At 36.1% G+C, this 27,180-nt stretch overlaps 1 protein-coding gene across 1 annotated transcript in view; it reads left to right on the top strand.

The window, feature by feature from the left end:
* The window catches only part of LOC101890091 (uncharacterized), a 303,416-nt gene that overhangs the window by 248,514 nt on the left and 27,722 nt on the right, over positions 1-27,180 (top strand). Inside the window, exons 9-11 of the mRNA XM_059119882.1 lie at positions 11,301-11,355; positions 11,522-11,682; positions 16,788-16,951. Coding sequence (XP_058975865.1) covers positions 11,301-11,355; positions 11,522-11,682; positions 16,788-16,951 — 380 coding nt within the window. The remainder of the gene's footprint in view (positions 1-11,300; positions 11,356-11,521; positions 11,683-16,787; positions 16,952-27,180) is intronic.

Raw genomic sequence — 27,180 nt, 5'->3', positions numbered from 1 at the left:
ATCAAATACCAAGATATTAATATACGAAATTGGATTTCAATGTGTGTTAAAATTGAAATTGAAAGCCAGAGAATTAATATGAAAATCCCATTATTTGCATAGACAGCATGTGTGCTGATTCGTTTGAAAATATGGATATGAGTGATAATTTTTAGAATTGTTATAAAAATTGGGCGAATATCGGATTATGTCTTTCACATAATTATGGCTTGTGATAATATCGTAAGGAATCGAGGGCTTTGAATCTAACAGTCTTTCAAAATTGTCTTTAAGATCTACGACAATGACAGCAATAGGTTCTGACTAAAATAAATTTACAAATCAGTTAGAAAATTCGTCCGAGAAGCTGTATTATAGAAATAGCTAGAAAACAGTCAAATTAACCTCCCTAACTATGTCTTCCTGATATTAGAAAAATAAATTGAAAAAAAAAAAAAAAACAAATTCGTCCTTTTTTTAAAGTTTGACCTCTAGACAAACGAAAAACAAAAAGAAAATACAAAAACCACAATATTGATATTTTTAATATTTAATATTAACTTAAATAGTCCTTGACAAATTATCTTAAAACATAATTTTCCCGCACCGGGATCTTAATTCTGATAGTATTTTTAAAAATATGTTTATACCAATCAGGATTTTGACTCCTTGTAAACATATTTTTTATTTTATTTTACAGTCATTCTAAAAAGTCCGGATCCTTGATCTTAAAGTCCTTAATAAAGTACTTAACAATTACAAGGTTTTGGCTTCTATAGTCCTGGCACGGGTTGTCCTTGAAATATATTCTTTAAATGTGCAGGTTGATGTTTGGATATTAATTAAACAAATCAAAGTGCCAGTAAAAATGTATTAAAAAAATCCACATTCGAAGATTTTTTAGTCCTCGGAAAAATACTTTAAACAATCGGCATAGGATACTTCTGTAGGTTTTGAAAAAAATCGCGAAGAAGCCTCGCTTTATTTCCTGTGAAAATTTATTTTAAAAAGAATCCACGTTGAAGGCTTTTTTAGTCCGTAAAAGCATTCACGTTGTAGGCTTCTTCAGTCCTTAAATGAATTCACGTTGTAGACTTCTTTAGTCCTTCAAAGAATCCACGTTGTGGACTTCTTTAATTCTTAAAAGAATCCACGTTTTAGGCTTCATTAGTCCTTAAAAATTCACGCTGAAGGCTTCTTTAATCCTTAAAAGTATCTACGTTGTAGGTTTCTTTAGTCCTTAAAATAATCCACATTAAAGGCTTCTTCAGTCCTTGAGAACATATATTTCATAAGTCAGCTTTGCTGGCGTTACAATCTTTAGTCCTTGAAAGAATTGACGTTATATGTTTTTTTTTTGTCCTTGAGAAAATTCACGATAGAGGATTTTTTAGTCCTTGGAAGAAGTTTCTATTTTTATTCCTCTAAAAAATCAATGTTGGATATTTCTTTCGTCCTTAAAAAAATATATATTTTAAAAATCCACTTAGCATGCTTTTTATGCCTGCTTTGGCACTCCAAAAACTCTATTAAAAAAAAAACACGGTTATGGCTGGTTTTGTTCATCTTTCGCCCGTGAGAACCTCTATTTGGAAAATCCGCGGTTATAGCTGGTTTGGCCCTTCTCTAGTCTTTGAAAAACTATTTTAAAATCCACGGTCCTTGAAAATGACTATGATTATGTCTCATCTCGTCCTTGAAAAACTCTATTTCAAAAATCCACGGGTATGTCTGATTTAGTTTTTGTTTGGTCTTCGAAAAAAATAATTTAAAAAACTCCTGGTTTATGTCAAAGTGGGTACTTGAAAAAAATTATTTAAAAAATCAGCGTTTATATCTGAGTTGCTCATTATTTGATTTTTGAAAAAAGTTATTTAAAAGTGGGTCCTTGAAAAAAAATTATTTAAAAAATCCACGTTTATATCTGAGTTGGTCATTATTTGATTCTTGAAAGTTGTTTAAAAGTGAATTCTTGAAAAATTTAATTAAAAAAACCGACGCTGATGTTAGAGTTGGTCCATACAGTTACCAACATCCTTGAAACAATTGATATAAAAAATCCACGTTTATGTCATAATTAGTCCTTGAAAAATTGATCTAAAGCAAGTAAAAAAGCTATAAGTTCGGCCCGGCCGAACTTTGAATACCTTCCACTATTTGGAACAAATTTGGCAATTCTCATAAGCCATTACAAAATCAAATGCGAAACTTAAAAAAATCGGTAATAATGTAGCGTGGACCTGCACAGACAATTTTCTGTCTGAGGCTGTTGTATCTTTTACAAAGTTCAAATACCAAATTTTAAACAATTCCGGTGAATAATGTCGCTAAAATCAACAAAATACCGAATATCGGAAGGTACCGTAATATGGGGGCTATACAAAGACGTGAACATACACACACAATTTTCTGCCTTAGGCTGAAGTATCCATGTCGAACTTCAAATACCAAATTTGAAACAATTCCGGTGAATTAATGTTTCTAAAATCTTGAAAATACCGAATATCGGGAGGTACCGTTATATGGATGCTTATACGAAGGCGTGACCTACATTTTCAATACCAAAAGTCCCGCAGACATAACATACACTTGAGAAAATTTTTATAAATCTACTTCAATTCGGAAGCAGAGTGATTTCCACAGACGGACGAACAACGCTAAAAATCCACGTTCATATCGGATTGGTCACTGTATGAACCTTAAAAAAATTGATTTTATGCCAGAGTTGGTCACAGTATGATCCTCGAAAAAATTGATTTAAAAAATTAACGGTTATGATTGGTTTGGTCCTTAAAAAAGAATTTTAAAAAATTTACATTTATGTCAATGTGAGTCTTAGAAAAAATATATTTTAGAAAGTCCAGTGAAAATGTGGTACTTGGAAAAATCTATTTAAAAAATTCACATTTATGTCAATGTTGGTCCTTGAAGAAATCTATTTAAAAATCCACGTTTATATCCAGGTTAATCCTTAAAAAACTGTTTAAAAATCCACGATTATATCCATGTTGATCCTAAAAAAAAATTATTTAATATATCGATGTTTATTATCGACGGCTTATTTGGTCCTTGAAAAATCTATTTTAAAATTCCTATTTTAATATCCTTAAAAAATGTCCTTACTATAAACTGAAACTATAAAAAAGTTATCTTTAAAAACCCACGTCCTTGAAAATATATTTAAAAGTCCGTGCTTTTCCTTTTTTATTCCAAGAATTCTTAAATTTTTTCATTTTCTCAGTAGCCTCATCCCGAAAGAACATTAAAATATTTTTTTTCAAAAAATGGTATTCGTCCTAATAGTGGGTTTAGTAATGGTGTTAATAAATTCATATTAAATATTTTTTTCCCGCATACAGCATACATTCGAATGTGTGTCTGTGTATTTTTCTTCCAATAACTGTCTTTTTGTGAGTGTGTTAATTTGACAATATTTACCAGAATTGCTTTCAGTTTTGTTTTCTTGTTGCTCTTCCATGTTCATTATTTACAGATTTATTCATGCATTTGTTTAGACTTTTTTCAATGTAAATATCCATGTCGGTCTGTTTGGCTGTCTGTCTGTCGTTTGCTCTCCACATATACATATATGGGCATATATTAATAGAGTTGTAAAGAATAGCTCTTTCATAATTTATTGCAGTATTTCTTGTGTTATTCAGGCCTTTCATTCTTTCGTTTTACTAACAAGAATTACAAAAAAACGACAAAAGAAAAAAAAAAAGGAGATGAAATAAAGGAAGGCTTTGTAAGGAAGAAAAAATCCACACAGCCTTTCGTCCTCTCTGAACGAGGAAAAAAATCAGCAACAATAAAAACGAACAGCAACATCAAGAGAGGATACTTTTTGCCTTCCACATATTTCTGTTCTGGTTCTTGTGATTTTTCTTTGTTTTCCATCTATGTGTGCTTGTATGGGTTCGCATTGTTGTTGTCATTGTTGTCTTATGGCATTTTGTTTATTTTATTCATTCATTTTCATTTGTTGTATTTTTGTACAATTAAAAATTGTCTTTGGCAACCTAACAACATTTGGCTTGAAACCATAGATCCTACCCCCCAATCCAAAGCGCAACTCATTCATTCAATCACACAACTAACTACAACATCAATTACAAAAATACGTTTTTTTGTTACCATACACATGCATGTGGTACAACAGTTCATCTTAGATATCCAGAATTGGGGAGATCTTAGAGTGGGTCGAAGCATAAAATGTGCTGTAAGAGCCAAGGAAAAATGGGTCATCTCAGATATGCTTTAATGGACTAAGGCAAAAGTGTATGAATTTTTAGACCATTTTTATATTTCATCCTTTTTTTGCGACCAATACCTTCTCGATCATTGCCGACCTAATACCCTTTGTTTGAAAATTTAATTTTTTCCTTAATATTTCTCATACATTTCCAATCTAACAGTTTCGAACTTTGCGGAATATTTTTTTCTTACTTTTTTTTTGAAAATTAAGTTCCACAACACAATTCCGACTAGAGTCAGCTCGATGTCAGCTGCTCTGCAACTTTATGTCAATGTGCATTCTTTTGGTGTTCGGCATCCAAACGTAGCAGAAATAGAGATCTGCTTCACATTGCTATTGTTGCTTGGCACACTAAGCCAAGTTAACTAGAAAAATGTCTGCAAACAATTGAAAACACACACACTCATACAGATGCAAAACTCTCTATATGAACTGTTCTTTTTTGAAACAAGTGTGCATATAAGTGTGTGTGTGTGTTGCACATAGTTACATGTACTCGTTAAACGTGGAACTGCTGCAGATAATAAAAACGACAACTAAAATAAGGCGCAAAAAACGACAGTTTGAAAAGAATTTCCACGTTATTTTTGTCATCTTTAAATTTCCCACCATATGAGCATTGTTGTGACAGAGACAGTAGGTCAGAGGGGATTGGTCCTTGGAAATAAATATTTGAAAAACCGGAATTATTGCTAAGTTGGTCCTTGAAAAAAAATATTTAAAAAATCCGGAATTATTGCTAAGTTGGTCCTTGAAAAAAATTATTTAAAAAATCCAGAATTGTTGCTAAGTTGGTCCTTAAAAAATATATTTAAAAGATCCACAAGTTCGGTTGGCCCTTGAAAATATTTATTTAAAAAATTGACGATTATTGCTCGGGTAGTCCTTGATAAAACTTATTTCAAAAATCCAGGATTGTTGCTAGGTTGGTCCTTAAAATATATATTTAAAAGATTCGCGAGTTCTGTTGGTCCTTGAAAATATTTATATAAAAAATCCATGATTGTTGCTAGGTTGGTCCTTAAAAAAAATATGTTAAAAAGATCCACGAGTTCTATTGGTTCTTGAAAATATTTATTTAAAAAAATCAGGATTGTTGCTAGGTTGGTCCTTAAAAAATATATTTAAAATATCCACTTTTTCTTTCTTTGGGTCCTTGAAAATATTTATTTAAAAAATCCACGGTTATTGCTCGGTTAATGCTTGAAAAAAATATTTAAAAAATCCACGATAATTGCTCGGTCAATCCTTGAAAAAAAAATATTTCAAAAATCCATGATAATTGCTTGGTTAATCCTTGAAAAAAAAAAATATTTAAAAAATCCACGATAATTGCTCGGTTAATCCTTGAAAAAAAAATATTTCAAAAATCCACGATAATTGCTCGGTTAATCCTTGAAAAAAAAATATTTATAAAATCCACGATTGTTGATAAGTTGTTCCTTAAAAATATATTTAAGATCCAAGTGTTCGGGTGGCCCTTGAAAATATTTATTTAAAAGATCCATGATTATTGCTGTTTAAAAATTCCAGAGGGGTCTTCTAGTCGCTATAGAAGTCCTTGTCGCTATGGAAGTCCCTGTCGCTATGGAAGACCTTGTCGTCTTCTATATGCTATAGAAGATCTATAGGTCTTCTATTGGCCATAGAGGACTTGAGGTCTTCTAGTGGCCATAGAGGACTTGAGGTCTTCTAGTGGCCATAGAGAACCTAAAGGCTTCTTGTTGGCAGTAGAGGACTTGAACGTCTTTTATTGGCCATAGAGGACCTGCATGCTTTCTTTTGGCTATAGAAGACATAATGGTGTTATTTTGATCATAGAGAACCTGAAGGCCTTCCACTGGCCATAGAGGACCTAAAGGTCTTCTATTGACCATGGAGGATCTGAAGGTCTTCTATTGTCCATATAGGAACTGATGGCCTTCTATTTCCCATAGAGGACCTGAAGGTCTTCTATTGACCATAGAGGACCTGAAGGTCTTCTCTTGGCCATAGAGGACCTGAAGGTCTTCTCTTGGCCATAGAGGACCTGAAGGTCTTCTCTTGGCCATAGAGGACCTGAAGGTCTTCTCTTGGCCATAGAGACCTGAAGGTCTTCTCTTGGCCATAGAGGACCTGAAGGTCTTCTCTTGACCATAGAGGACCTGAAGGTCTTCTATTGGCCATAGAGGACCTGAAGGTCTTCTATTGCAAAAGAGGACCTGAAGGTCTTCTATTGCCCAAGAGGACCTGAAAGCCTTCTATTACCTATAGAGGAAGGTCTTTATCTATTAGCCGTAGAGGGGTAGGAGATCTTCTATTGGTTATAGAGGACCTGAAAGCTTTCTATTGGTCATTGAGGACCTGAAGGTTGTATATTGGCCATAGAGGACTTGAATATCTTCTATTGGTCATAGAGGACTTTTATCTGCCCCACAGGACCTAAATGTCTTCTGTTGGCCATAGAGGACATGAAGGTCTTTTATTTCGCAGAGACGACCTGGAGGTCTTCTATTGGCCCTGAAGGTCTTCTGTTGGTCATAGAGGAGCTGAATATCTTCTGTTTAATTTAAGATACAGTGAGGCCTCATATTTACTATGGAGTGCCCCTAGTTTCTTAAGAATATATTTCCTACATGAGTACTTGAGATCTCCTATTTTCCCTAAAAGACCTTAAGGCATCATAGGCTTTGAAATCTTTTATTTCCTTTATGTCCTCCTTAGGACCTTAAAAGACTTCGTATTTCTTCCTTCGGTGTTGTTTTCTATTCTGTACTGCAGACCCTGAATTGTCTTCCATTGGAGTCGTTCTTTTTTCTTAGATGACTTGGAGGTGTTTTACAGTTCGTAGAAGACCTTTACGTCTTCTTCTGTCCATAGAAGTCCTGCAGGTCTTCCATTGTGTCCTTATGAAATGCACTGTTCCCCTCCGCCCATATGTCAAACATTTATGCCCACACATGCCGGTATGGGCAAGCCTTTGAATTATTAAAATATGTGTATGTGTGTGTGTTCGCTTTCTCTCTGAAGTAGTTCCTTTAGTCTTCCAGTTGTGTTTTTTTCCTTCTACTATTTGAACAAAAATTGTTGTGGTAATTATGCAAAAGGTGATTGTCCTACCCAAGCCAAACACTGTAGCTACAAAAAAACGCAACGACAGGGACAACAAAAAAAAAAAAACCCGGCAAAAAAAGAATTGCAGCAGAAATTAAAAACAACAATAACAGAGAGAGAGCCCGAGAAGAAATGCACAAAAATACAACAACATAAGGAGAAGAAGCAAAAAAAAAAACAGAAAATCTCGGCAAGGAAAAGCTCTTAGTCTTCATAAAATAATCGAGGAAAAAACAACAACTACAGCAGCATCAACAAAAGAGGGTTGGAACTGCATTGGACCAGGGAACTCCTCACTTGGCATTATTATTATTATGCAACCGTCAAAAAAAATCCTTAAATTAAGAGAAGCGAGAACACCGAAAAATAAAAGAAAAACTCCCCTCGCCAAATTCTGAGGAGTACCCTTCGTTTCGTTTGTCATGATGCAATTTTTGTCGTTGTTTTTGTTGTTATTTTCTACTACTACTTCTTCTTCTTCCGCAGTGTTCTTCTTTAGATGGGCTTTGTTTCGTTCGGTTTGCTGCACTCACTACGAAATGCATATGAGCAACAGCGCTGGAGAAAAACGAAAATAACTACGGCGGCGGCAGCGGCAGCATTAAGAGGAGAAACACAAACAACGCCGACCAAAAAACGACAATGACAAGCAACCTCATCATCGACAAGAATAACATGGGCCAATGGAGGGACTGGGCTGAGCAGTGGCCTGAAAATAACATCAAGGAGTGCAGCAGGAGTTGAGTTGCGGGGCTGGTAGCAGGGGGGCCATAGCTATAATGAATTTTATATTTACTGCAAAAAGTCAATTTTAAACATTAAAATTTAATTCACTTGAGTTGTTCGGAAAAGGAACAGCAGCAGCAACAACGGCAACGACGTTGCAACTCTTCGACATTCGTTGCAAGTCCTTGATATGTTGTTCCCTATTGGGACCCTGTGTGTACTTGCCTGGCCTTTTACATTTGATGTTCTTTTTATATTTGTTCGCTCTCCCTCTCACTCCCTCTCTCCTTTTCTCTCTTCCACTCTTTTGAGCCAGACTATGAACATTTGAATGTAATGACTGCCATTTGAATTTGCAACATGCAGCGTGCCCTCATGCCCCTCCTCACACTTGGTAGGACCTCTCCTCCACTGGCCCTGCATGTGTTTGGCTGTAATTCCGTTTTCAATGTATTTGTGTTTAGAGTATTTTAATACATTCAAGCATATCCTTCCGTTTCAATTGACAATAGTATGATGTTGCCAGGGGTAAAGGAGGCAGATGGAGGGCAACCTTAGTGCCGCACGAGCACGTGAGAAAGCTTTTAGCTAATTTTTATCTATCTCAAAAGAAACGATGATTGCTTCTTTGGCCCCTTCAAAGTGGGGATGATAAAGCGTTCCTCTGTGTACTTTGTGTGCTTCCCTCTTAGTGGCACTGCAACTGGAATTACTTTCGTTGTTTTTGTAATTCCATTGAAAAAAAGCTAAAACGAGAGAAAAGACAGCGGGCAAACGTGCTGATTTCTGGATTTTCTATTCCCATCATCTACGGCTGTTACGGTACTTTAGTACCGGCATAAAGTGCTGCATTTGCAATGCAGCTCATATCGTACAGGGGCAATAAATTTAACATCACTTTTATCATTTTATTATGCTTTGAATATCTGGGGCTGGCCATTATGTCAGCCCCCCACCCCTCCCTACGCTTGAAAGTCAAACCCTTGCCAGCCCATATCTTTCATTGAATTGGTGTTTCAACACTTATGCATAGCTGATAAACAGTAATGCAACAAAACGCTTAAAAAGAAGTTCATGGAAGGTAGAAGGTTTGCAATGCAGTTTTATATTCCGTAAAGCACTTCCTCCAAAACTACTATGCGCAAAAAGGGGTCCACAATAGCAAGCGATAGCCTTTCAGGTCTTTTATAACGGATAGGGGGCCTAAAGTTCCTCTAAGGAAAATGAGAATTCACGGCCTTCTTCAGCAAATAGGAGACCTAAAAGTCTTATATTGCTAATAGGACATCTGCAGGCCATCTATTGCCCATAGGAGAACTCAAGGTCTCCAATTAGAAATATAAGACCGATTGAAGACCTTGTGGTTTAGAAATAGGAGACCTCAAGATCTTCTATTGGAAACGAAAACCTAAGGTCTTCTATTGGACATTAGAGACCTCAAGCTCTCCTATTACAAATATTGCAAGTGGGATACCTCAAATGACAAATAGAAAATCTCCAGCTCTCCTATGGCAAACAGGAGATCTCAAGCTCTCCCATAGCAAACAAGAGACATCTTGCTCTCCAATTGCAAATAGGGGATTTCAGGAACTCTTCTATTTGCAATGGTTCTCCTCTGGCAAAAAGGAGACCTTTAACTCCTAACAAAAAGGAGACCTAAAGGTTACAAAAAGCAGACCACAAGCTCCACTTTGGCAAATAGGAGATCTTAAACTTTCCTTAAGAGACCAAGCTGTACTATGGCAAATGGGAGACCTCATGCTCTCTCATCGCAAATGGGAGACCTCAAGTTCTCCCATCGCAAATGGGAGACCTCAAGTTCTCCCATCGCAAATGGGAGACCTCAAGTTCTCCCATGGCAAATAGGAGACCTCAAGTTCTCCCATGGCAAATAGGAGACCTCAAGTTCTCTCATGGCAAAAAGCTCTCCCATTTCAAATAGGAGACCTCAAGCTCTCCCATGGCAAATAGGAGACCTCAAGCTCTCCCATGGTAAAAAGCAGAGCTCGAGTTTTCCTATGTCAAATAGGGAACCTCAAACTTTCCTATGGCACCTATGGCAAAAAGTAAACCTTAATGTCTCCTATGGCTGATAGGAAACCTCAAGCTCTCCTATGGAAAATAGGAACCCTCAAGTTCTCCCATGGCAAATAGGAGACCTCAAGTTCTCTCATGGCAAAAAGCTCTCCCATGGCAAATAGGAACCCTCAAGCTCTCCCATGGTAAAAAGCAGAGCTCGAGTTTTCCTATGTCAAATAGGGAACCTCAAACTTTCCTATGGCACCTATGGCAAAAAGTAAACCTTAATGTCTCCTATGGCTGATAGGAAACCTCAAGCTCTCCTATGGAAAATAGGAACCCTCAAGCTCTCCTAGGCAAATGGGAGACCACATGAGCTCGCCTGTGGGAAATAGTGGACCTCAAGCTTCCCTATTTCAAATAGGATACCTTAAGCTTCCCTATTGCAAATAGGACACCTAAAGCATTCCTAGTAAAGCAAATAGGAGACCTCATGAACCCTTCTGTGACAAATAGGATACATCAAGCTCTCCTATGACAAAAAGGAGACCTTTAAGTTCTCTTATGACAAATAGGAGACCTCAAGCTCTCCTTTGACAAATTGGAGAACACATTAGCTCTCCTTTGGCAAAAATGATACCTTATGAGCTCTCCTATGGTAAATAGGAGAGCTCTTCTATGGCAAATAGGATACCTTAAGACCTCTCCTATGGAAAATACGAGACCTTAAGAGCTCTCCTATAGCAAATAGCTTTCATAGGTTTCCATTGCCTTTAGGTCTTCTATTTATATCCGTTTTTTTTTTCCAGAATTTGGTATATCTGATATTGCAACTTAATTCTCAAAGGCTCATGTGTCAATTTCGTTTTCTCCCACCTCTTTGTTTGACAAACCACCCTCCCACCTCTGAACCAAGCACATGGCCGTCATGCATATTTGGTTTTAACTGTTTTTAGCATTTAATTGAAGCTGTTATATTTGTAATCGTTGTTATTGCTGTTGCTGTTGTTGTCATCGTTTTGCCAGTGTCAGTATTTTGCGGGTAAAATGTCGAAACAATTTCACACATTTCCACAAGGCTCGAGCAGCAAAGCATATCATCGTCATCATCATAGTTTTTTGTGGTTTCTCTCACAGGCTAGGCCAGGCCAGGCATTGCAATTTCATATTTAAATAATGCATTCATGATCACTTTTTTCCGTTTTTCTCTCTTTCTATTCCACAGATACTTCGTGACATACGCAAGGGTTTACTGCAAATGGGCCGGGAAGGCAAAATAGGTAAGTGTTGGTTGTTGATTTTTTTCTCTCTCTCTGAAAAGCAATAAAAATAAAATGGAAAAATATTTTATTGCAAATAATGGCATAGCACTGGTGGTGTTGATATTTTTATAAATTTATTTACGTTTTTTCCGTTTTTTGCTCTTTGGTGTTTTTTGGTTTGCAGATGACACCTACATGTACGATGATGCTTTGCGAAGTGGTCCCCACTATGCTGTTAGTGGTATCCATCCCCAGGGTCATTGGTACGATGAACCTCCCTATGAAAGTGATCCAGATGATTTCCTGATGTCAGGACTCAATTATGGGCCAGCGGCCACAATACAGGTGTGTATCAGAGTGTGTGTGTGTGTGTGAACAACGAAAAATGTTTACCAAACAACAAAACCTTTAAATTGCTCTTTAATTTCTCTTCTACACGGAACTATCACAGCGCATTAGTAAACTATCTGAATATCTTGACTCCCAATGCCACCCACCGACTCACTCATTAACTTCAGCCTACTGCTGCTACCTGGCATATCCTGCCACTAATTGATGCCTTGCTTCATTTAACATTTAGCAGTGAACTCTTCGGCAGCGAGTCATTTACCGAGTAGCTGAGATGTCATTGAACTTTGTTGACCCCTTTCGGATGCCCAAAGAATGCAAAATAATGACTCGTTTCGTGTGTTCAATACCCACATTGACCAAGATCCCAAGGGCTATTTGTGGTGCTCTACCAAAAATGTACTTTTTTCATTTTTTGGGTGGTGCTTCAATGCAATTGCCTCACATATGCAGGGAGCAGTAGGGCAGAAGACGATATCATTGGTTACCAAGAATACCCTTTTTTGGGGCACATTACCTAGAAAAGTTTGGGATGGTCGTTGTGAGGAAACACTCCCTTACATTCATGGAATTTCGTATGCAGAATCCTAAAGGAAAAAAACAAAGCGGGATTTTTAAGCAGAATTTGAGGAATTTAGAAAGAATATGAAATATGAAAAGGGAAACTAAAAAATTAAGTCTTCTAGATAGCATTCGATCACACATCGGATGCTCATAAATAGGTAGTTCATATCTTATCGATAGCTTCTCCAATAACTCATCGATAATTTATTGGATGCTCGTTGATAGCTTGTGGATAGTACGTCCATATTTTATCGATAGTTCATCCATAGCTCGATTATAAGTGATAGATGGTGCGTGGAAAGCTTGTGAATAATGGCTCATCCTTTGATAATGGCTAATTATTTTATTGCTCATCGATATGTCATCAGCAACTTGACAGTTCGTCAATAGCTCGATTATATGTAATCGATATCTCCTCGTTATTTATCTATAGCAATATTTAATCTAAAACTCATCGATATCTCAACTAAGGCTCATTGATAGCTGTTTGATAATTTAACGATATTATGTCGATAGCTCAATGATAGTTTGTCTAAACCCTTCGATTGCCCCTCAATATCTAATCGATATCTCATGGATAGCCGATTTTTCATGGTTTAGAGCTTCTCGATAGTTCGTCAATACCTCATGGATAAATTTTGGATAGTTTATCGATAGTATATCTTTAGCTCAAGTTCTCCTGTAGCGAATAGGAGACCTCAAGCTCTTCTATGACAAGCTCACCTATGGCAAATGGGAGACCTAAAGCTCATGTATGACAAAAAACAGATATCAAACTCCCATATTGCAAATATGAGACTTCAAGCTCTCTCCTATGGCAAATAGGAGACATCAAGCACTTCCATAAAAATAAGAAATCTCAAGCACTCCCATAGCAAATAAGAGACCTCAAGCACCTCTTATAGCAAATAGGTTACTTCAGAATCTTCCATAGCAAATAGGTTACTTCAGGAACTCTCCTAATGCAAAAAGGAGTCCTTAAGAACTCTCCTATTGCAAAAAGGAGACCGCAAGAACTCTCCTGTGGCAAATAGGAGACCTCAAGGTCTTATAAAGCTAATGGGAGACATCAAGCTCTCCTGTGGCAAATAGAAGACCTCAAGCTCTCCAATTGGCATATATTAAACCTCAAGTTCTCCCATAGCAAATAGGAGACCTCAATCTCTGTTACTGGAAAATCAGGAAACCTCAAGCTCTCCTATGACAAATAGGAGACCTTAAGCTCTCCTATACAAATAGGAGACCTCAAACTCAAATATGCTCCCCGGTAGTTAATCGATTGACAACAAAAGCTGGTCGATTGCTCCTCGATACATATAGATAGATATAACATATCGATAGCTCATTTGTGGCTCATCGATAGTTCGTCGATTGCTAATCAATTGCTTGTCTATAGAGTTTAGATTGATCGTTCCTAACTCATCGATATTATATCGATAGCTTGTAGATGGTTCATCGATAGATGTGATAAAAGCTATTTGAAAGCTTCTAGATAGTTCGTAAGTAGCCCAACGTTTGGTCATCGATATTTTTGTTTAAAGCTTGAAGATAGTTTTTCGATATACTTCTAGTGCTTAGCTTATCGATAGTTCGACGATTGCTAATTAATAGATCGTTTATAGCTTATCGATTGCTTGTTCATAACTCGTCCATATCATTCCGATAGTTAAAGACAGTTCATCGATAGGTGTGATAAAAGCTGCTTGATATCTTCTCGATAGTTTGTCAATAGCCCACCGCTAGATCATCGATATTTTTTTCGTACCTTACCGATAATTTTTCGATATTCTATCGAATATTCTATATAAAATCGCGAAAACTCATCGAAAACGTAACTCAACATCAATGTATTGAAGCTTGTCAATAACTCATTGACAGTCTCATAGATTGCTCATTAAAAATTCATCGATAACATTTCGGTTGTAATTTGATAACATTGATATATTATCGATTGCTTATCAACAGCTTATCGATGTGTTATCGATAGCTCGTAAATTTCTTATTGCTAATCCATCGTTAGCTTATCAATTGCTTATTGATATCTCATTGATGACGCGTTGAAAGCCCTCCGAATGCACATCAAAACCCCATCCATGTTTCATTCATAGCTATTCGATATCGATAACATTGGAAGTTTATCGACGTCTCATCGATAATCCGCTGGTGGATAGATCATGAATAGCTCGTCGATACCTCCTCGATAAAGCATTCATAACTTGTCGATAATTCATATACAGCTCATCGATTGTTTACCGATAAGTCATCGATATCTAATTTATAGTTCATATTGATATTTAGTAATCTAATGTAATGTCAGATTATGAATTTATCATCGATAGCTCGCTAGTTGATAGATCGTAGATAGTTCGTCGATATATTACATCAACATTTCGTTGACTTTCATCGATAGCGCGTCGAAAGCCCATTTATAGCTCATCCATTCGTTGCTCATCGATAGCTTATCTGCTCCTCGTGATAGCTCATTAATATCGAAAACCTTGAAAGCTCGTATATTGCTCATTGATAGCTTGCTGGTCAATAAATCATCGATAGCACGCCTCAACGATAACTTAACGATATTTCATTTACAATTTACCGTTATCGATAACATTAATATATAACTCATCGATAGTGTACTGGCCGATAGATCATAGATACCTTATGTCTCATGGATAGCACGTCAACAGCTTGTCTGTAGCTTATCGATTGATCTTCGATAACTAATCGATATCTCATTCATAGTTCGCTTAATCTATAATATTTGTAGAATGCATATGTTCATTGATAGCTCGCTGTTCAATAAATTATCATCGGTTGTTCATTCATAGTTTACCGAGGATTATTTATAGCTTATCGAAAGATCGACGATAGGTCGCTGGGCAATACATTATCGATGACACAGGAATAGTTTACGACATTTTATTCATAATTCATTGTTATCGATAACATTAATAGATTATATATAACTCGTCGACAGTTTGCCGCCCAATAGATCATAGATAGCTGATGTATAGCTTATCGATTGTTCTTCGATAACTAATCGATATCCCATTCATAGTTCATCGTAATCTATAATATTCGTAGAATACATATTGGGCCATTGATAGCTCGATGCTCAATAGATTATCATCAAAATCCAATCCATTGCTCATTCTTAGTTTACTGAGGATTAGTAGTTACCTCATCGAACACTAAGCGATAGCTCGTCGAACTTCCATCTATAGCTTATCCCAAAATCGAGAAAAGATTGACAATAACCCGTGGGAAATTTATCGGATACCTTGTCGCTATCATCTGAAAAGCTCATTCGTATTTCATATGTAGCTCAGCGACAGGTCACAAATATTGTAACAATAGTTCTTCGATAGTATATCGATAATTGGTGAATATAACGACGATACCTTGGCTTTTTATAGACTTACTTTTTAGGTCTCCAGTTTTTTTTTTTACCTTTTTGTTAAAACCAGATTAAAATTAATTCGAAATGACACAGCAGTACGACCTGCTCCAACAACAAATTTCCAAATTTTCCTTTTAAAAAAATTGTAAAATTTTAAAAGAAAATCTCCCTGAAAATCCTGGGAAAAACATGTGTTTCAAATTGTTATGCTTCGCACAGAGCCACAATCAGACGATCAATGACTGCACTTTATTATACTTGTTATTCTATGCATGCATACATTGTAAGCCATATACATATAGCCATTTGTATTTAAGTGTGTGTGTGTGCGTAGCTGTGTGTGTGAGAATGCAACATATGTATGGATCATCTTGTATGCATTTTATGTGCCATTTACCAATAAAAATGTCATTCAACTAAATGTTTATTTTGTGGAAAAGTAATTCCCTGTCCCCTGTTTTTCTATCCCCTACGAAAAGTGTTTTGACAATCAGTTGGCATATATATGTGCGTGCATTTGTATGTGTATGGCCATATAAACTCCCTTGGCAATCTTATTTTGTTGCCGATCATCTTGGTCTTACATTTGTAATCCTTGGTGTGGTAGCTGGGTTTTGGGTTTTTTCCCCAATGGAATTAAGAAGTTTCTGTTTCGATTTTGAAAAAAATATGAAAATCCAAAAAGTCTCTGGAAAAAGTATGCACGCACACATTCTCACAACCAAGAAGAGTAATCCTAGAAGCCATTGCCCTTATGCCATCAGGCAAAAAGACATGTTGCAACTAAATGTTGCAGTCAATATAAAATGAAAGCTTATCATAGACACATGTGTAGTCAAGTGTTGGATGTCAGAAAAAAAGGTTAAATCCTGTTTTTTTATATAAGATATATGTGTGTGAGTGTGTGTGTGAGTGTGTGTGTGTGTGTGTAGAGTACATAAATAAAATAAAGTGCTAAATAAAGTAGAGTTTTTTTTTTTTTTTTTTTACAAAGATAAAGTATGATGGATTTGTTGTGCTTGCTTAAACTTCTAAAGGAAACAAAGTACTTGTATTGACATTTGTTAAATATTTTGTTTGGCTTGTTGTAATCGATTATGTTTTTTGTTTATCCTTCTTTTTCTCCTTTGCCTTGCAGGGTGGACGTGTACGTTACTCCTCGAATCGTGATAGCACCGGTGTCATTTCATTACGTTCAGCCGGTGATATTTCATTGCCACAACGAGCACCACCGCGAAGAGGTCTCATCTTACCTCAACAGCCACCAAATCCACCGACAATAATTCCTTTAACACATGCCAGGTAAGAGCTATATAAATACTTTACAAAAAAAAAAAAAAAAAAAAATACAATAACAATAACATCATAAAATCAACTCCTATGGAATGGGGGAATTATAACGCCTAGTCGTTTACGAGTATGGCCATCAATCTTTAGATGGATGGGAAAACAAAAAAATCAAAGGAGCTTATCAACGCTTTGTTGAAAATAATTCAAGTGTTACCCTTCACCTTCTTCTTAGGCTAGTCTACACATCATGTCAGAGACATATGTAAAGTGGATTTTTCAAATTTTTATTTTAGCAGTTTTGGGGCATACTTTTATGCGCCCTTCACATTTTTAAACAATGTAAAATGCAACGATTTGGATAATACTACTATTTATACCCTCCACCATAGTATGGAGGGTATACAGGGTTGCCCACATTCGACGGACCCATCTGGCAACCCCATAACTTTTGACAGAGATGTCACATCGCATACCGCGTTTGAAGCGTCAGTCCAAGCAGATTTTTACCATGAACCAATACACGCCACGCGAGCTCTCTGAAATAGTTGAAATTTACATTCAACAGAAGAATTCAATTGTGAAAAAAAAAATGTGAGAAGTGCGCCTTCTAAGAACACCATTAAGTGTTTATACGAAAAATTTTCGACTGGTAAGACTCTTTCTAATCCGAAGAGGGCATATAAAAGTCGACCAAGGAGATCGGCCGAGCCAGTGTTGAGAGGTCCCCAAGAACATCCCAAAAGCGCCGTTCTCAGCATTGATTTGCATTTGTTCCCGTACAAAATTCAATTGACACAAAGAATGTTGCCTGCGGACAAGCCTCGTCGATTGGAATGGGCCCAAAGCGCCCAAAGGTCCGTCGAATATGGACAACCCTGTATTAAGTTTGTCATTCCGTTTGTAACGCCTCGAAACATACATTTTAGACCCCACAAAGCATATATATATATTCTTGATCAGCATAAAATTCTATGTTGATTTAGCAATGTCCGTTCGTCTGAGGAAATCGCTCTAACTTCCAAACGAAATAAAGTAGGTTGTTAAAATTTTACTCAAATGTGTATTATGTCTGCAGGACTTTTGGTATTGAAGATGGGACATTTAGGTCCACGTCTTCGTACAGCCCCCATATAATGATACCTCCCTATTTTCAGTATTTCGGTGATTTAGGCTACATTATTCACCGGACATGTTTCAAATTTGGTATTTGAAGTCCGCAAAGGATACTACAGCCTATGACAGTGCAGTGCAGGTCCACGTCGTCGTATAGCCCCCATACAACGGTACATCCCGATATTCGGTATTTAAATGATTTTAGCGACATTATTTACCGGAATTGTTTTAAATTCGGTATTTGAAGTTCGTAATATATACAACACTCTAAGACAGAAAATTGTCTGTACATCCATATAACGGATCTGTGCTTCCGATATTAGGTGCAGCTTTTTTTGTTTAGTATAAATCGAATTTCAATTAGGGTTACCAATCTACTATTTTAATAAGAACATGTCGCACAAAGAGGTCGTTAGTTTCTGGCCACTAAAAGTTGATACAAAATAGTAATTCTACAAACGGAACTTAGTGATCAGAATAAATCAGAAATAATGCTGATAAACCGACACAAAGTCAAACGCCATCGAATGAAAGCTAAAAATCTCGGAAAACCATCAAATTTTTGAATAAGTTTAGATTTGTTCGAATTGGAACCTTTGGCACGAATTATGACCTTCAAACGGCCAATGAAACCACACTCTGCCCGAATGTTGTTTTGCGGTATTTTGGCCCATTGCCGACGAATCACTTGCTTAAGGTAATCGACACTTTGGTATTTTTTAGTACCAACCTTGCTTTCCAATATACTCCAGAAACAATAGTCCAACGGATCGGTATCCGGAGATTGTGGTGGCCATTGTGCACTGGAAATGAAGCGAGGAAACTCTGAGGTGGCGCGTGCTGAGTGCGATGGTGCTAAGTCCGGTTGGAATATCCAAGGTGTGTGGGCAAAATGTTTGCGTACCCAAGGCTTTAATACACCCTCCAGAATTTTTTCGCAATACTATTCGGAATTTATTCTGATGCCACGGCTGTTCCACGGAGTTCTGGTGGCCAACTGGAAGGTGCACATTTCCAGATGACCTCTTTGGCAAGTAAACACGATTATTTTGTTTGTTTACAAACTGCTGGACAACAAATTTTTTCTCATCGGTGAAACCCAAATTTGGCAGTTCAAGCAAAGCAACTCTTTAGCTTTTTTGAGTCTATTTTCTTTCAGTTGAGGTGTATGTTTTTGCACTTTTTGGAATTTCAATGGCTTGAACCCGAGCTTATTTTTCAATATTTGCCGAATGGAAGATTGCGATATGTTCAGCTGACGAGCGATTTTTCGGCCATTGCGAAGCGGGTTTCGATCAGGTCGCTTCTTTACTTTTCGAACCATTTCTGCTGATGTTGCTGTTCTTCGGCCCACTTCCTTGACGTCGAACTACGCTACCAGTGTCATGGTAACGAGCAATGTTACGAGACACAAAAGATTTATTCTCATTTAAATTCTGGAGTTCTCTAACGATAGCCACTTGTGGTTTTCCAGCCAAATATAAAGAAATCACACTATCACGCTTGAATTCCATCACGAATAACTTTTTTCTGGAAAATTCTCACCAACATGTCACTGGAATAATTTTAACAGCTGTCGGACGAGTGGTTTAGAAATGACAGTTTTTTTTCTTTCACCCTGTATTTTATATAGTGAACTTAAAACTTGAGAATTTCCAAGTTGTATACTTTTAAGTGTCATCTACATATTACGTATATATAATAGGAAATCCTTTTAATCCTTATGTTGTAATTACACAATTGCCAAATATTGTCTTTACAACATTTTTTATATTTTCTTCTTTTAGAGTTTACATTAAATATTGACAATTTACATTATGGAGTATTTACAATTTTATTTTAGTTTTTTGTCTTATAAATGTTTTTATATAGTTTGAGGCAAATTGAATGAGACACGTAAGACATAACATGTGTTTTAAGATTTAAATGGATTTTTTGTGTTTTTATAAAAAAAAAAAAACTGACAATAATTGAGTTGAAAGTTTGTGGTGAGAAGAAGATACTTTGTGGGGATTAGTGTAATGTAAAAAATAAAGGCATTAAATAATATCAAAAGCATAGTTTTAGGCATTTTAACTTTGAAATACATCAGGGGAAGACAACCAGTCGACAGAAGTAACACTTTTTCTACTTAATCTTCTTACAAGCCATCAGAGTATTAACCGGTGATTACATCAAAAATTAAATCTAATGTTTTGACAACATCCTGCAAAAGAAACCTTAAGGCCACTTTACACCCCATGTTGAAGTTATGTGTAAAATATATTTTTCATATAAATGATTATTTATATAGCATACTTTAAAGCGCGTTCAACAATTTTTAAACTAAAACGAATGCATTGCTAGAATTTTGAAATTTTGAACGAGAGTCAGTCTTGGTGCGAAGGCGTGAGATAAGATTGGTGTTTGGAAATTCGTAATAAAAGTTGCAATGAAATTTTAAATGAGAGTCAGGGATGGAAATTCGATCATTAAGGTTACGAAAAGTTCTAAAATGGTACTAAACATGAAATTTGGTATGAGAATTAAGGTTGGAAACTAAGTTTGATGTATAAAGGTGGTCTTGGAAATATGTTCTAAGTGTGCGAACTGTACTAAATTGTACTAAATTTTCAACAGTTTTATTTATAGTGAACAGATGAGGCTGCACTTTTGTATTGGGGTCCCCGTTTATGCTAGGTTTGTGATAAGTGGTGGTTCTGGAAATGTGTACTACAAATGCACGAAAAGTACTAAATAGTAATAATATTTGGTATTGGGTGAGCAGAGAGTGGCTGAATTCTGAAATTTTGTATTAGGGTCGCTGTTCATGTGTGGCCTGGACAAATGGAGATGGTTTCGGAAATGTGTACTATATTTGAAGGAAATGCAATGAATGGTATTATATGTTTGGTATTGGGATAGAAATAAAACTTGAGTTTTGATATTTAGATTATTGATGGTATCTCTGTTTAAGATTTTGCGCTGTTTTGTACAAAAAGTTTTAAATGGTTCTATGTTTACCACTGGGTAAAGGGATAGGGCTGGACTTCCGAAATTTGATATTGAGCTATTTGTTGGTAACTGGGATAGATATATGAAGATGGTTTTGGAAATGTGTCCTATGTTTGTTTGACATGGCACTAAATTTTGGTATTGGGTGAGGGAATAGGGAATCCTCAAATTTTATATTGAGGTCACTACTAGTATCTGGAATTAAGATATGGACGTGGTTTTGAAAATGTGTACTACAATTGTACGAACAATAATAAATGTTAATAATTTTGGTATTGGGTGAAGGGATGAAAGTGAAATTTGGGTCGCAATTTATGTGTAGCTTGGACATATGGAGGTGGTTTCGGAAATGTGTACTATATTTGTACGAAAGGTAATAAATGGTATTCTATGTTTGGTATTGGTTGAAGGTACTGAAACAAAATTTTTAGTTTTGATATTTAATATTTATTGAGTAATGATTTTTCAAATATCCTTCTTGGTAAATTTTGGTATAAAAGGTAAATATTTTCTTCATCATTCTTTCCGAAAAAAGTGAAAACTTAAATAGTAGGAAATATCTGAAAATTTAGTACAATGTATGAAGTATTAATTGTGCATATTAAGTATTAAGTATGCCTAATGCGAACTGTTGGAACGAACTTAAAATTTTAAGGACGGGCACTTGCTATTTAAATATACAGACTTATTTTTTAGAAATACTTTTCCAAAAAATCGACCGAAACGTAGAGTATTCCGAATCCTGTGTAAAGCGTGGGGAGTTCCAATGTTGTGTTGTCGCTCTAAAGAATGGTTTTATGTTTATAGAGGACAATTCATAGGTCCTCTGCGTAATGAGAGCATGTGAAAGGTTTATATATAATCGATATAAAAAATATATAATCGATTTACAGGAGAGCATCAAAAATCCGTTGGAATAATAATTCTTAAAAAAATATGTTCTTTCTATTTTAAAGAGCTTTTTTGGAGTACCAGCTTTAAAAGGACTTCAAACTGCAGGAGATTCATAGAAAGCTTTGAAAAGTACTATAGAAGTACTTTTAAAGATCTTCTCTCCATTGATTGCCAAAAGGTCCTTTATCCACACCTTGAAATTATGGTCTATTAAGCACGTTTCAAAAGTCTCAGGTCTACAGGGTGAGTTGAAAAAACTGCAACCAACTTCAGACTGCTGTCATTTCTAAACCACTCGTCCGACAGCTGCGGCTATCGTTAAAGCACTGCAGCATTTAAATGTAAATAAATCGTTTGTGTTTCGTACCTTCGCCCGTTACCGTGATACTGGTAGCATAGCCCGACGTCAAGGAAGTGGACGGAAGAAAACAGCAACAGTAGAAATGATTCGCAAAGTAAAGAAGCGACTTGATCAAAACCCGCGTCGCACTGGCCGAAAAATGGCTCGTGAACTGAACATATCGCAATATTCCACTCGGCAAATATTGAAAAATGAGCTCGGGGTAAAGCCATTAGAATTCGAAAAAGTACAAGGACTTACACCGCAACAGAAAGAAAATAGACTCAAAAGAGCTAAAGAGTTGCTTCGCTTGGGCGATTATGGTGAACTGCCGAATTTGGTTTTCTCCGACGAGAAAACATTCGTTATCCAGCATTTTGTACACAAACAAAATGATCGTTTTTACTTGCCAAAGTAGTCAGCTGAAAATGTGCATCTTCGGTTGGCCACCAGAACTTAAGCGACGACCATGGTGATGGTGTGGCATCAGAATAAATGCCGAATATTATACCGAAAATATTCTGGAGGGTGTATTAAAGCCTTGGGCCGCAGACCAAGGACATTCCAACAGGACTCAGCCTACATTGCACTCAGCGCGCGTCACAAAAGAGGTTCCTCGCTTCATTTCCAGCGCACAATGGCCATCAAAATCTCCGGATACCAATCCGTTGGACTATTGTGTCTGAAGTCTTTTGGAAAGCAAAGGTTGGCAAGCGTTTCGCCGGGAATGGGCCAAAATACCGCAGAGCAATAGTCGGGCAGCGTGTGACGGTTTCATTGGCCGTTTGAAGACCATTATTCGTGCTAAAGGTGACCAATTCGAACAAATCTAAACCTATTTTAAAATTTGATGCTTTTTCCGTCATTTTTTGTTTTTGTTCAATTAAATTAAAAAAAATATGGCGATTGACTTTGTTGTAGTTTTTTTATCTCACCCTGTATAGGTGGTATTTAAAAATTATTTCTGTCTTTAGAAGGCTATTAAGCGTTATCCGGTCTTTAAAACGCCTTTAAAGATGTTTATGGCTGTAATAGATATTTGAATCGTTTTATGTTCTAGAAGGCCTTTTAAATGTCTGGTAACAGGCCCTAAAAGTAATTTGTCGATTTCTTCCTATAGAAGTCCATTTAAATATATTATTTCTATATAAGATTTTGACGGAAGTTCTATCTGAAAAGTGGCTTCTGAAGGGTCTTTATATAGACCATGCGACATTTAAAAAGTCTTTCTGTTCAGGAAATCCCATTAAAAGTTCGTCTTTCAATAAAAGTCCTTTTAAAAGTCTTCTGCTTATAGAACGCTACAATTTATTTATGAAAGGTCCCTTATCATGGCCCTTAAAATTTCCCCTATAAACCCTTTAAAGTCCTTGTTCGCAATCTTAAAGTAGTAATTAATCATCTCTCTCTCTCTCTCTAAAACTTTATTTAACGACATTATAGTTGAGCTGTTGGCATTTGTTATTCTCATGGCGTTGTTCATCTACTGCCATACCTCCCCTAGTGTACTGTTGTTCCTTTTGCGAACAAGAAACGTGCAGATCCCGGTCTCTGTATCCCTGCGTGTTTGTGTATAAGTGAATTTTAAAGTTCTAACTTTTTTTTCGTGTTTGCTATCTATACGCATCATCACAACGAAACTAAATATAGTTTTGCTTTTCAATCCCTTGGAGAAGTAGTCATTGTTCCACTGGTCGTGTATCTCTCTATTAGTGTTCGTCGCTCATAGCCAGAGAATGAAATGGAAAGAATGAAAGTAAGAAAATGGTCGGTCGGTCGGTCGATTGGTGTGCGTGCGTGGCCAGGATGTTTGTAGTGGATATGATAGGAGGAAAAAACTTCATATCCTTTCATATAGGTGTTTTCTTCCGAATACTCGCATACCTAACTACATATGTGTGTGCGGTGTGTGACCGACCAACCATTCAGTCATCATTTCATTCCGTACATTCATTCATTCATTCATTCACTTTCCAAATGTGTACGTGCGTCTAAGTTTTAAATGATGTTATATTGCTACTCACTAACTGATGTTGGCGATGTTGTTGTTGTCATTGTTATTGTTGTTGCTGCTGTTGCGTGTAGTGTATTATTGTGTGTGTGAGTGTGTGTTTGTAAATTGCGTACGTGCTGAAATATCAAAAATGGAAACAATCAAATACATGGTTACCAAACAATCCACATAAAGTTGGCTGTAAAAAGTTATCAATGTCTGAACATCTTATACATGGTATTACACACACATACATATATACGAACACATACTCCTATACATATATGTGTATATTCTATACATGGTAAATATAAACACTCAAAGATATATTCATTGTTTGTATGGGAAATATATATATAGTTACATATGTCTATATGTATATACAACGCAATTCGATCTAAGCCCAAAACCAAACACAAATGAAAAGAGTTCGTTTCCCCCCCCCCCCCCCCCCCTTCGACACCCTTCCCCACCATCCACACAGTCACACAGTTTCAATAGCGTTAGCCGTAATAAATGTCGGCCACAACCATCGATTTTGTGTTTGTATAAATGTACATATGTATGATTGCGTTAAATATTGATACAATTTTTATTGTTATATTGTGGCATAGTTGTTGCTGTTTTGTCAGCTGTATATACATGTGTATATATATGTATGTGTGTGTATATGTTCGCTCGTTACATTTTCATTTCATTTACTCATATTTGCACAGTTCTCATTAGTTTAGATATTGTATGTCTTTCTGTCTATCGCTGAGACGGGTTAAAATGGTTGGGGATATAAATCGGCAATAGTGTTTGGGGGTGTGAAGTTGGGTTTTATAGTGCCACTTTTTTAAGGTTCTTGAAAAATTGCAAATTTTTAACATTACATGATATGACCGAATTTAAAAAATACAACCCTTTTTTAGAATTTAGTAAACTAAAAACTCTACCAAAAATCTGATGGCTAAAAATGGTATGGAGAAAAATTTCCTTTAATTTGAAGACTTCATCGATCTATAGATGAGTTCTGCGAATTCTCTGTCAATAAAAGGCTTATCAGAGGTCTTTAAAATATGTTCTCTCTATGGGAGCCCACCTTTTCACAGATGACAACTTCCATTGTACCCTGGTTCTAACAGGATTAATTGAGTCGCACATTTTTCTACATTTTTTGTTTACAATATTTTTCTGTTTATACCCTGCACTATTCTATAGAGGGTATATTAACTTTGTCATTCCGTTTGTAACTCCTCGAAATATTCATAATAGACCCTACAAAGTTTATATATTCTGAATCAGCGTAAAATTCTCAGACGATCTAGCGATTTCCATATGTCTGTCCGTCTTTCTGTTGTAATCACGATATCTTTCGGACGAATTCAGATAGAAGGCTAACATTGTGCATAAATGCATATTTTAGTTCGTAAAATGTCATGTCGGTCCACAATTTCGTATAGTCCCCATATAACGGTACCTCCCGATATTCGGAATTTTTATGATTTTTGCGACATTATTTCAAATTTCATATTTAAAGTTCGTAATAGGTACTACAGCCTATAAAAAAAATTTTTGTATGCAGGTCCACGTCTTATTAAAGCCCCCATATAACGGTACCTCCCGATATTCGGTATTTTAGTGATTTCAGCACATTATTCACCAGAATCGTTTAAATTTCGTATTGGGAGATCATAATGGTTACTACAACCTATGGAAAAAAATTGCATATGCCGGTCCACGTTTTCGTATATTCCCCATATTACGGCACCTCCCGATACTCGGTATTTTTTATGATTTGTGCGACATTTTTCACCGTAATTGTAACAAATTTCGTATTGGGAGATCTTAACGGGTAGTACAGTCTATGACAAAGAAAGTCGTATGTAGGTTCACGTTTTCGTATATCCTCCAATATTCGGTATTTTAATGATTTTAGCGACATTATTCACCAGAATTGTTTCAAATTTGGTATTTGAAGTTTGTAATGGGTACTACAGTACGAACAATTTCGTAAGCTGGTCCACGTCTTCGTATAGTCTCCATATAACAGTTTTTATTTAAGTGGTAGTTTCCTGAAGTTTTTTTTGAAATTTTCCAAAGTTTCCTCCAAATGGTGGAAGGTATTAAAAGTTCGGCCCGGCCGAACTTAGCTTCTTTTTTAGTTGTTTAAATTAAATAATTAAATACAAATACATTAATTATTAAATTAATAACTAGAACATGGGTTTTCGGAATTAATTTAACATTGAAAAGACATTGAGAAAATAACTGGAGTGCACGATAACTCTCGAAGGGATTATCCGATTTGATTCAAACTTATTAAATTTAGATCGAGTTAGGAAATGGTCAATATCGGCCCACTCCTTCTAGTGCCACCTTCTCAAAATTTTCAAAGAAAATATTTTACTGTATAGACAGTCTGATTGTTTTCAATTTGCACAAATCACAATCTTTTTATTAACCCATGGTCTAGTTTGAAGATGCAATATATCGGTCTACTCCTTCTGTTTCCTTCCCCACAAAGGGTCAAAATTTTGAATATTTATGAACCTCATAAAACGCGAAATTAACATCCAATTCCGTTTAGACATGACACGTCTCAATATTTTCATCAATACAAGATCTGTTATAAAGAAGGTAGATATCGGACCATTCCACAAAGGGTTACATTTTTGAATAACCTAAGTGATCATAAAATCCAAAATTCACACATCATAATGTTTTTATTAACCCATGGTCTGGTGTGAAGATTCAATATATCGCACTACTCCTTCTGGTACCTCCCCCACAAAGGGTCAAAATTTTTAATATTTATGAACCTCATAAAACGCGAAATTAACATCCGATTCCCTTTAGACATGACACGTCTCAATATTTTCATCAACACAAGATCTGCTAAAAAGAAGTTAGATGTCGGACCAT

Source organism: Musca domestica, unplaced genomic scaffold (genome assembly GCF_030504385.1).
Source record: "Musca domestica strain aabys unplaced genomic scaffold, Musca_domestica.polishedcontigs.V.1.1 1, whole genome shotgun sequence".
Taxonomy (NCBI): Eukaryota; Metazoa; Arthropoda; class Insecta; order Diptera; family Muscidae; genus Musca; species Musca domestica.
The sequence above is the reverse complement of the archived record's forward strand: the minus strand, read 5'-3'. Positions and strand labels throughout refer to the sequence as shown.